The sequence below is a fragment of the Papio anubis genome, chromosome X (assembly GCF_008728515.1).
Source record: "Papio anubis isolate 15944 chromosome X, Panubis1.0, whole genome shotgun sequence".
NCBI lineage: Eukaryota > Metazoa > Chordata > Mammalia > Primates > Cercopithecidae > Papio > Papio anubis.
In genome coordinates, this window is record NC_044996.1 from 80,510,654 (window position 1) to 80,522,567 (window position 11,914).

The following is an 11,914-nucleotide window of genomic DNA, read 5'->3' on the forward strand; positions in this document are numbered from 1 at the left end:
GCCAGGCCTCAGTGGGCCATGGCTGGGCCCTGGGGGCGGGGGGCAGCAGAAAGAGGAAGGGCTGGTCCTTTAGCCACATCAGGTGAGTCGCTGCCCTGGGCACCCAGGAGTCCTGGGACCTGACATGGCTTTAGAGAGCAGGAGCTGGGGAGCCCTGAAACCCCCAAGACTAGACCAGTTACATGGAAAAACGGCCATTGGCAGCAGCTGGCCCCCCAGTGCAGACAGAGACAAGAGGTGTGGGAATAAGGGGTGGCACAGGGAGAGAACAAGGAAGGATGTGGGGAAAGGGGAGTGAATGGCAGAGATAGGGTGGGGGGAACCTTGTTGACATGGTTTCTTAGCCATGTGCCCATTTCCCCATTCTCCCCGGGCAGACTTAACCAGAAGCATTGGGGATGGGGCAGAACTAAGAATGACAGAGCCTGCTCCCAGTCAGCACCAAGATGAAGATGGAGCCTCCCCAGAGGCCATTCAACAAGGGACCATCAAGCAGCTGCTCCCAAGCCCAGGTGGCACGGCATCAGGGCTGGGGCAGTCAAGAGAAGGCTCCAGGCCTGATCACCTCTGCCTGTAGCCTGTCAGTCTGTGAACTGGACCAGTACTCTCTGCCATGCCAGCACAGCCCTACCCATCACCAGTGGGCCCCCCTGAGCTGCCTGGCCCCTTCGGGACAGAGGGGCGGGGCCAGGGCATGGAGGAGGAAGGGATGCTCTCTGCTGCAGAGCAAACAGAACTTGTTTCTCCAAGGAGGAAGCCTGGTCCGATCATTGCCCAAGGATCTCATGCCATTTATTGATGGCTGTGGTGTCCTGGCCTTAGCCTGGCATTTTAGCCCACTCTTTCTGGCCTTGTCTTGTACCTACTGCAGCCCCTGGCCCCAAGACCATCTCTCTCTTTTCTAGGATAAGGCTGGGGAGGTTCTGGTGCTGCTTTTCCAGCCCCTTTGGTTGTCACTGCCTCACTCCCCAGTTCGCCGTCCTGCGGGGTCCCTTTCCCAGAAGCCAGGCTCCCTGTGAGACACAGGGGTCTCTTCACTGAAACACAGGTAATCTCCTTGCCGTTCCGTTGCCTTTGTCCTCTCCCCACCCTCAGTGGTCCTGCTTTCTCTCCACTCTCCCTGCTGCTCAGTAGGGGCAGGTGCCTCTGAACCACAGAAGATGGGGAAGGGGCGGGAGACCCAGGCAAGAAAAGGAGGATGTCCTCCCCATGGCTCTGCTTGTGGTCCCCTGCTCCTGCCAGCCATGTCCATCACCCCGGAACTCCCAGTGGCCAACGGGGCCAAAGACAGATGAACAGCCCAACGGCCTTGTACAGGAACAGAAACACACCAACGGACAGACAGACAGACAGACGGGGCTTCTCCCCATCGAGAAGGGGAGGGGCTCTGTGCCATGCACCAGCCGCCGCGCCCTGCAGCCCCCAAATACCTTCATCTTCATCCCCGTCATTATCCGCTAAGTCCTCGCCCTGTTTCTTAGCGCCGGATCCTGGGGACCAGACACGGGGAGACACAACAGCACAGAACAGAGAACAAAACAGAGAGAGAATTCAAAAACAGCATGACTGCAGTGTGGCCCAGCAAGCCAGCTCCGGGCCTGGGCCCAGGACAGGCAGGAGGGATGGCAAGAACTGAGGGAATGGGTGGGCTGAGGCCCAGACCTTCACCAGGATGATGGTGTTGCAGGTCCCTGCTGTGCTGGCCTCTCTGCACCGCCCTGCCCCGCCTCCCTGTCCCCAACAGCCCATCTCAACCAACTACCTTTCCAGTGAGGAAGGAGGTAGCAGCAAGTGGGCCAGGGCACAGAGCCAGAGACCCACTCAGGGGAAGGATTCATTCTGGGTGGAAGGGGCTGCTCGTGTGTACACAGGCAGGTTGAGCTGGAGAGCAGGGTCAGGTACCAAGGGTGAGGGGCGACATTGCCAGCAAGTGTGGAGGTTGTGGATACGAGGTACTTAGGGCAGAGATGTGTACAGGGACCCCAGGCCTGAGCTCCTGGGGCCCAGTGGGCAGGTTCAAGCTGGGCCTCAGCTGACCCTGATCCCCACAGGAGAAAATGGGAGATGAAGCTTTCCCTCTGGTCTTCCTTGTTGGAGCCCCTGCTCTGGTTAATGGCAAATGGGGTTCCTGCCCACAGGAACCAGTGTTGAGAGCAGCAAGCATTGCTCTGAGATGTAGAGAGAGCCAGAGAGGGACAGAGGGAGAGGAGAAAGGGGAAGAGGAGAAAGGGATGGTGAGAGAGAGAAAAAAAAATAGAAGAGAAACAAAGAGATAGGAATAATGGTCACAGCTCCAACCATGTACTGAATATTCACCATGTGCCAGACACTCTATTTCTGCCATATTGTTTGATCCTTATACCCCAATGAGATAGGTCCTATCTTTATTCCTGTTTCACTGATGGGGAAACTGAGGTTCAGAGGGGTAAAGTGACTTGCTCAAGATCACACAGCTAGGAAGTGCTAGAGGTGCGATTCACACCCAGGTCTGCTTGACTCCAAAGCCCATGATCTTTCCACTGCATCATGCCACCTTTCTGGGGTGGGGGAAAGGGGAGGGGAGGGAAGAATTAGATGAGAAAAGCAGTGGGGCATGGAGGGGAGGGGAGAGAAGGGGAAAGGAGGGTAGAGAAAAAAGAAGAGACTAGAGGTGAGAAGGGAAACATTTAGGATCTGGGGCTAAGCTGGCACAAATTCTCCTTCCTGTTCTAAGGAGGCTAGAAGTGCATCCTGGTGATGGCCAAGGAGGGAGAGGACCGGCTGTCTGGATGCTGGTCAGCGTGTGGAAACAGAGGGGGCTGTGCTGCCACCCCAGGGCTTGCTCTCTTGCATCTATGACATCAGATACCCTCAGCCTGGAAGGAGCAAAGAGCCCTCTTTCCCAGCCGGTCTGGACTCTGATGACTAGATTTCCTTACAGCCATTCATCAAAACAGGAACTGCCCTCATCCTACAAAATGGCTTTTCAACTAGGACAAGAGCACAGCTCTAGGGGAGAAATTGCCTCTGGCTCCCTGAACTTCCGGTGGCACCTACCGTCTTAATACATTAGCTCAACACCTGCCACTGCTGTCCTCAGAAATCTAATGGGACATGGGTATCATCCCTCACACTGTGGACAGCCTACCAAACGGAAAGGAGTCACTTATCCCCAGACACGAATTCCTTCCAACTTGATGGGGTGGGGTGTTGGGGAGATGGGGCAGGTCTTCCCCAGGAAACCCTTCATTTCCCATCATCCCTGACTTAGAAGATACATCCCTTGTGAACCCCTCTGAGAGTGTCCCTGGGTTGCTGCATTGTCCCAGCCTCCTTCACACAGATGCCTCTGCTCCTTCAGCCTGGCACTTGCTGAGCGGCTCCTAGCTGCCATGCCTCTTACCCAGGCCAGCCTGACTGCCGACCACCATTCCCAGACCCTGTGCCGCTGAGGGATCCCAGCCAGGCCAGCCCCCAGACCTCTGCACACCACAACCCTAACGACCTCTGGGGATGGGTATCCCTGAAGAGGCGGGATTTGTCACTCTTCCAAATGGCCACCAGGTCCTGGGTAGGGAACTAATTTGAACAGCGAAATGACCAAATGCCTTTCCTTGCACTGTCTGGAATCCACTTCCTGATTGGCCCATGGGACTTAGGGAAACCATCTGAGTTTTTTTTTTTTTTTTTTTTTTTTTTGTAGATGGAGTTTCACCCTTGTTGCCCAGGCTGGAGTGCAATGGCACCACCTCAGCTCACTGCAACCTCCACCTCCCGGGTTCAAGCGATTCTCCTGCCCCAGCCTCCCGAGGAGCTGGGACTACAGGTGCGTGCCACCATGCACCTGTATTTTTAGTAGGGATGGGGTTTCACCATATTGGCCAGGCTGGTCTCGAATTCCTGAACTCAAGTGATCCACCCATCTTGGCCTCCCAAAGTGCTGGAATTATAGGCATAAGCCACTGCGCCCGGCCAAACCAGCTGAGTTTTAATACAAGGCTAAGAGCTTCTTCAGAGCAGTGATTAGGCCTTTAGTCATTTCTAGATCTTTCCTCTACCTTACATCCCTCCACATCCCAACAACACCTAGCACATGGCCTTGCCCACAGTCAACAATCACAATCGGTAAATGTGCATGTTTGAGCCGGGGCTTCCAGTCTGCTCTCTGGCCACACTCTCAGGGCTGGACTGGACAGCCCAAGGCTCTTACTGGGAGATCATTCTTCCTAAGAAATGGTTAATGTGAATGCCATCTCCTCTCCTGCAGGTTTCTTTTCTTTTCTTTTTCTTTTTCTTTTTCTTTTTTTTTTTTGAGACGGAGTTTTGCTCTGTCGCCCAGGCTGGAGTGCAGCGGCACGATCTTGGCTCACTGCAAGCTCCGCCTCCCGGGTTCACACCATTCTCCTGCCTCAACCTCCCAAGTAGCTGGGACTACAGGCACCCGCCACGACGCCCGGCTAATTTTTTGTATTTTTAGTAGAGATGGGGTTTCGCCGTGTTAGCCAGGATGGTCTTGATCTCCTGACCTCGTGATCCGCCCGCCTCAGCCTCCCAAAGTTCTGAGATTACAGGCGTGAGCCACCGCGCCCAGCCGCTCCTGCAGGTTTAAGAGACCTTCTTCCTGAATTCATTTATAGACTAATAGAATGCTAAGGCCAGAACTGTCCCCTACCAACCTCAGATGTGGAAACAGAGGTTCTTGAAGGAAAAGACTTGGCTAAGGTCTCGCTGTGAGTTGGCAGCAGAGCTGGGACTCAGGCCTTGTGCTTCCCAGACCTGTACTCTTTCTGCAGCACCATGATGCTTCTGAATTACACGAAAAACATCAATTGCCTATAGTGTGTGAGGTCCTGGGTGGGATATGGGGCTGTGGTGAAATACTATCCCTAGAGCAGCGGGTCTTACTCCATGCTCAGGTGTGCATTAGAAGCACTCAGGACTCATGTTCAACATATAGATTCCCAGGCTCTGCCCCCAGAAATTCTTATTCAGTAAGGAGCACCCCATCCCAGGAATCCTGACAACCCCATTCTGAGAAACCCTGCCCTAGGACATCAAAGGAAAACAAACTCCCAGCTTGCCAGAGGGTTGTAGGGATCAAGCTGTGATTTTTCCACCTGTTCCTTAGGCTGTTACTGTTCCAATTCTCCCCAGTCCAGCCACATCTCACCATTTTTTTTGAGTTGGGGAGATGGGAATGAGCAGATGGGAGTTGCTTCCGTGTGCTACAGTGGAAAGAACATGTCCTGAGGGTCAAGAGACCCAGGTTTTGGTCCCAGCTCTGCCACAGACCAGCGACGGGGGCCTTGAGCAGCAACAAGTCACTCCCCTGGGCCTGTTTCCTCATCTGTAAAATTGGGATACTGATTCCTGCCTTAGATGCTTCCAGAGATGTAGGGAGGATTCTACAAGGTAAATGCCAAGGCACTTTACAGAAAACATAAAGTGATATTCCAACAGGAAGAATTATTATACAGGGGGAGAAACTCCTCTCAGCATGAGGGCAAATTTAAAATTCAGGATCTTGTGCCTCCTTTAAAGTCCATAGTTCCCAGAGACCCCCAAGTTCTGCCACCAGAGCAGCCTGGGTCTATCAGCTACACTCTGGCCAGAGGTGGTGGGGTGGGAGGCAGAGGTGTGTATGGCAGGAGTTATTAAACCTGTGTACACGTGTTTGGTCTAAGCTTCAGGGTGGGACAATTGAGTCTAGACTTTCAATCCAGGAGAAAGAACACAGAAGGGGTGGTCTTCTGGCTCCACCCACTAGGAAAAGGGTGGAGCCTCTGGCTCCATCTTGGCTTCCTAGAGTTTCTCCTGAGGTGTCACCGAGAGAGCCACTGGCTCTGCCTTTGGCACACACTTTAGGGTGGAATTTGGGGCTGGGAATATTGCAAGAAATAGGGTTGCTGCTTCTGCTCTGAGGCTGCCTTAGGCCACCAAATCCTCCCTGCAAGGCAGCCAGGGCCCTCGGATGAGGTGGCGCTTATGCCTGCTCACTGCCCCCTGAGCCTGGGCTACTTAGAGGAAGGCTGGGTCCTGGGGGCAAGGGCAGGTGGGCAGGCAGCCCTCCCTCTCTCTCTCTCTCCCTCCCCGCCGGCTCGCTACCTACCTCCTTTCCTACAAATTTTCTTGTTGGGCTTTCGGGCGCATTCCTTGGAAATCCGCTTTACTGTAAAATGAATAAAAAACTAAAAAATAACAGGAGGCCTCTGCCCAGGGGCATGCACCCCCCACCCCCCAGGCCCCAAGAGCTGAGCTGCTCTGCAGGCGGCACATGGCAGAGAGCCTGTCCCACCATCTCCTTGTTTCTGTCACTTACCTTAGTGTGACCCCCGCGGGAGGAGGCATCAGCTAGTGAAAGAGGCGGCACCTAAGCATTGCCCACCAGGCTTGCCCCCCGCCCCCCACACACCCAGCGTCCTTGGCCACACACACCTACCACCTTTCGAAGCAGGTGGAATGGCAACAGGGGGGTCTGGTGGAGCCAGCATCCTCCCGCGGGCAGCTGCCAGTCGTGACCCATACTCCCCAGGGGACCCCCATCCAGCACTGGACCTAGACCCATCAGAGCTCTCAGGCCGGGCCAGGCCCCTCCTGGCAACAGTGTCACTCACACATGGGAGCTCGGACAATGCTGGGAGAGGGAAGAACGGGGAGGGGGGTGGGAGGCCAAGCAGAGTGATGGTTAGAAGCATTTTCACAGACAGACAGACGCATGCTGCAGGGCACACAACCACATGCAAGCCACAAACACAACAGGGCAGGCGGGAGGCAGGGAGGGCACAGTGCCTGGCCGCAGCACTCACCATCCTCCGTCGGCACATAGACGTTCAGGTAGAGACAGTCTTCGTTGGGCTCCTGGATGTAAGTAGCGACGATATCCAAGTTGGCAGTGAACCAGACTGGCAGCATGACTTCGGGCACAGCTGTGTGGATGTTCTGGGGGCACACTGGGGGAAAGTGTGTGGCGTTCCGGATGCCCGACCAGGATGGGGGTGGTTCAGGGGGCAGGAAACGTTTCTCGCCGATCGGGGGAGCTGCGTAGGGCACCCCCAGGTATTGGTCCACAGGCCCCAGGATCTCACTGGGCAGTGGTACCCGGGCACCCCTTAGCTTCCCAAAGTGAGTGTTGACTGTGGGTGCTGGGGCCTGGGTACTGGCTCTCAGCGCCAAACTGAGGAACCACAGGGTGAGGCACAGGCTCCTGCCAACCGTGGGCTTGGGGCTCAGGGACAGCGAGGGCGGGCCAAGCCGCAGCCACATGTTCCGGGCAGGGGGACTGGCAGGAGAGGCAGACTCCAGGGTCACAGCATCAGCCCAATAGGCAGCCCCTTCATGGCCACACTGACTTGAACCTCAAAACTGAGCTCTCGAGGGACACCTACAGGTGCCCAGCAACGTAGAGAGCAGGTCGTCCAAGCACCACAGCTTCAGAAAGGGGACTCCCTCAGGGCCAGACAGGCCTGTGGAAAGAGGGAAGTATGTGTCATCCAAGATGGTCTGGGAGGGCGACAGAGTTGGTCTTTGGGGGCCCCGCTGGGCTTGGGCTATTCTCTTATAGGCAGGAGAGGTTTCACATGGCCAGGGGCCCAGGGACTCACAGATGATCCACTGCCAATCAGAACCATTCTACGTGCCTGGCCATGGCTGGAAAATCCAAGGGGTTTGACAGTGACAGTTGTTGCCACTGCAAGTTCCCGGTGCCCAACTTCAACCCCACAGCCAAAGAGGTTCATCAGGGTCGGCTGGAGCCAGAGTAGCGTGTGACAGCCAGGGGGTGGGGAGAAACAAAGATGGAGCTCAGGTCCCCGGGCATGCTGCTTGAACGGAGCTGTGTAGCCCTTGGGACCTGGTAAGCCCACACACGGACCTCCACTTCAGGACAGGGTGGGATTGTCAACCTCACTCCGGGACACTAAGACACAAGAACAGAAAGCAGCGAATCGGCAGAGTCCCACAGAGAGACTCCCTCACCCTCAGGCAGGGCAGAGGGCAGGACAGCCATTCACCGGAGTCCCTGGACCCTCCTGCGCCCCTTCTGTACATTTCTCCTCAGCCCTCACTGCTCCCAAATCCTTAAGCCTTGGTCCTTTCAGTTGGCTCTCTCTTAATTCACACCGAATTCCAGAAGTGAGGTAGAAAGAGTTCTGCCTAGCACCCTAGGCATTGTGGATGCTCTTCCGGTGTATTATAAAATAAACAACGGAGCGTGGGGAACACATATTCAGAGACTCATAGAAATAAACTCACAAAGACTCAAAGAGGGAATGAGAGAGACCAAGCCAGGATCACAGACACTGCGATATTCACTCACAGAGACATACATTCCAAACCCACAGAGATCCCCTCATATAGTCCCACATTCTGAGACAGAGCGCCTCACACAGCCAGAGCCTCACAGAGTGATACATTCAGAGACACACACAGAGACTTACTGAAATATAATCACACATACCCGCATAGGTAAATATCCAGACACATGCAGCATAATGGTGACACATAGGTGGAGACAGAAACAGAAATAGCAACACACTCAGACACACAGGCCTTCTGACACAGTTACACAGTCAACACATAGACACAGGCACACACAGATACTCCCGCATGCTCCCGCACACACACGCACACACATGCACACGCACGCCACATGCACGCCACATGCACATTTAGTTTTCCTCCATTTCTCCCGCCTTCCCAGATTGCAGGCCTGCTCCTTTAAGAACTGGCTGAAGGGGTGGGGGAGGGAGATTGGGAACGCCCGGCAATCAGCCACCACGAGAGGGGAATGAGAATGTGTGTGTGTGTGTGTGTGTGTGTGTGTGTGTGTGTGTGTGAGAGAGAGAGAGAGAGAGAGAGAGAGAGAGACAGAAAGAAGAAAAAGGAAGAGGAGGGAGGGCGGGTAAAGTGGCTTAAGGGGTGGGGGCTCAGAGGAAATGAGGAAATGGGGAGCAAAGTATTGGGGGGGAAGATCCCAGACACTGCCCAGAATGCACCCGGGTCGGGGGAGGAGGGGAAGGGGAAGGAAGGGGTAGGAGTAGGGAGGTGGGGCAGGAGGGAGTGGGTGGGTGTGTGTATGGGGGGGGATAGTCCGCAGCTGAGTTCACACAATCCCCCCATTCACCGTCTCCATGGCAACTCCAGGGCACAGACCGCTCATTCACACAGCTTCCCCGCCAGCAACCCCCCCACATTAACCCCCTCGGTGCTGCCCCCACCCCACAAATTCCATTAACCCTTTCGGGATGACCCCCTCTCCAGTAACCCTTCGGCGCCAAATGCCAAATTCTCCTTTGAGTCAATTCCCTGCAGCCCCTCCCCCGTGAACACCTAGACAATCGGACCGACCCCCAAACGCCCTCTGTACCCTAGGACCCACTGTGAATCCCCAAGGCCAAGATCTCCATCCTTGCCCAACTTGCAATTTGGGAGAAGACAAGGGGAGGCAGCAATGCCGGGGATGAGAATGGCATCTGGGGGTACTTTTGGGGCTGCAGAGGTGTTGGGCGCGGGGCATTGTGCAGGAATGGACCAATATTGAGAACTGCAGTATTGGGGGCTATGAGGGCTTGGAATGGATTGGGGGATGGAGTTGCACTGGAATGGGGGAGGATAGGATAAAGGCCTCCATTGGGTGGGGGGGCTGCAGAGAGTGGGGGAGGGAGCCTGGCTATGAGATGCTATGATGGAAGGGGGATGGAGCTGCACTGCAGGGGAGGGGGGACTGGCAATGTGCAATCCCGGGATGGGGCTGGGGGCCCTCAATAGGGGTATTTTGATGAGCATGCGGGATGGGCTGTGGAAATAGAGGAACCATGGGCGGGAGGATGATAGGGATGCGGGATTTAGGGAGGAGGTAGAGGAGAGAACAGAAGCGGGGGAGGATCGGGGGTCAGGGGTGCCGATGGAGAACATGGGGTTGAGAGGGATGGGGGCCACTGGCTGGGGAGTGGAGGAGCCTGGGATTGGGAGGGGTTAGGATGGGGGCAAGGTATGGGCAGCTAGAGGATGAGAGACCGGGGCAGGCGGCCTCACCTGTTCCCCGGGCTGCTGCAAGCGACTGAACCGGGCCACGGACCACCCATATCGCCTCCAGGCCAAGGGCTCCGCACCCGAATCCCCGAGATCAGCTCTCCGGCAGCCTGGCTGCTGTGCCCGCGCACCGAGGGGGCGCGCTGCGCGTGCCCGGACACGGGGGGGCGCGGTCCCTGCCATTAACTCCTTTTGTGCCAGAGATGGCTCAAGTCCTGGGGCATGGCCCAATTCCCCCCATGCTCAGGCACGTTCCGCTCCCTCTCATGCACGCGCACACACACACCTCAGATTGCAAGCTATCAGACAGGTGATCTTCCAGGGCAGCTAGCCCAATCTTTACCTGCAAAGCTTGAGACCTTGACCCAAAGGGAGAAACTGAGGCACTGCCTGCAGGAACCCTCAGTCATACTACACAAAAACACACCTCCACCTCAGTCAGCATCCCTTCTAGCACCAGCACTACCCAAGCAGCAACCAGTGGGGCCACTCTGCTCTCATCCTGTCACTCTCCCAAAGGTCAGTGCTGTTCCCTTCTGCTGCTTCTGCTGGGGCATGCCAGTTGTCTGACCATTTCAGTCTCTCCCCTCCAGGTTCAGTGTCTTTGTGTCTTGTGTTTTTGTATGTGGCGCACCTGCCGTTTGTTTAGCAACCCCCAAGCCCCGCTGAATGTCCCTCATCCCAGCCAAGCCTGTACTCCTGTGACTCCTCAGAATGTTTGTCAGGATAGAGTAAGGGAGAAGAAAGTTTCGGTCATGTTTGCCTTTACGCTGTCAAGGAGTTCCATTCCTTGTGCACGCAACTCTTAAACTTGGTAAGTTCCATATAAGCAAGGGCTTCGTGGGCCTCAAAGAGGGCTATTTTATTTTTTATAACTTGGGTATTGATTGGTGCTCCTGGTTTTGCCAGCACACTAGACACTTCCCAGTAATAGGGTGCAACTATGGCTTGCATGTTATCCTTAAGTTGTCAAATCATCCTGTACCACCCACTCACAAGGCTGAGGCTGATCCTCTTCCAGCCCTAGCTAGGCAGGGCAGAAGACTCCAAGACTCCAAGACTCCATTGTAGTAAACGAGTTGGCTCTCCTGGACAGCCTTGGATCTAGAACTGAAACTGGAAAGCAAGAGGGCGAGAATGGCCCTGCCACAGCTCCAAATGTGACTTTGGGGTAACAGTTTTGAGTTTTCTCTACTGTAAAATGGGAGCGAGCAACAGTCATCCTGGGTAACTGCCAAGGTGGGTCATGTGAGAACAGGCAGTTCTGGCAGCAGGGCAGAGAGAGAAAGGGTGCTTATTTTTACTGGTCTTTCTTCCTCCTAGAACCAACCGGTCCTTGCACGACCTATTCTATGATGGCACATGCCAATGGAGGGCAATTTTTCATCCAGGCATGTGACTCTCAGGGAAGTTCTCTGTCCTATGAAAGGTATGCCACTTGGTGCATGATGGGGACCACACAAGATGACAAGAAGCGTAGGCAGTGTCTGTCATCTCCACCCTCCCCAGCTTGTTTGAGGCCCAACATCTGGGGTGTTGTGGAAGAATCAGGTTCCATTGATGTTTCCCCTGGCCTAAGGGCCCCTCCTCAATCCCAATGGTATATCCCCCATGGAGGAAAGCTTATGGCTGCAACATTTAGTTGAGAAGGTTCACTGCCGCTTCTTAAAAGACTAAGGGGCCAGGTGTGGTGGCTCATGCCTGTAATCCCAGCACTTTGGGAGGCCGAGGTGGGCGGATCACCTGCGGTCAGGAGTTCAAGACCAGCCTGGCCAACATGGTGAAACCCTGTCTCTACTAAAAATACAAAAATTAGCCAGGCGTGGTGGCATATGCCTGTAATCCCAGCTACTCGGGAGGCTGAGGCAGGATAATCACTTGAACCTGGGAGGCGGAGGTTGCAGTG

The 11,914-nt window shown here is 55.1% G+C and overlaps 1 protein-coding gene across 4 annotated transcripts in view; it reads right to left on the reverse strand.

The window, feature by feature from the left end:
* Positions 1-11,783, reverse strand: part of NLGN3 (neuroligin 3) — a 28,226-nt gene extending 16,443 nt beyond the window's left edge. Inside the window, exons 1-4 of one of the 4 annotated variants that reach the window (XM_031660503.1) lie at positions 10,012-10,135; positions 6,786-7,442; positions 6,089-6,148; positions 1,431-1,490 (exon numbers count right to left, since the gene is read on the reverse strand). In XM_031660503.1, the coding sequence (XP_031516363.1) occupies positions 1,431-1,490; positions 6,089-6,148; positions 6,786-7,242 (577 nt within the window). In that variant the 5' untranslated portion in view covers positions 7,243-7,442; positions 10,012-10,135. Of the gene's footprint in view, positions 1-1,430; positions 1,491-6,088; positions 6,149-6,785; positions 7,443-10,011 lie in introns of all 4 variants that reach the window. The other 3 variants (XM_031660504.1, XM_031660506.1, XM_031660505.1) reach the window with 3 other exon arrangements.
* Positions 11,784-11,914: the final 131 nt, after the last annotated feature.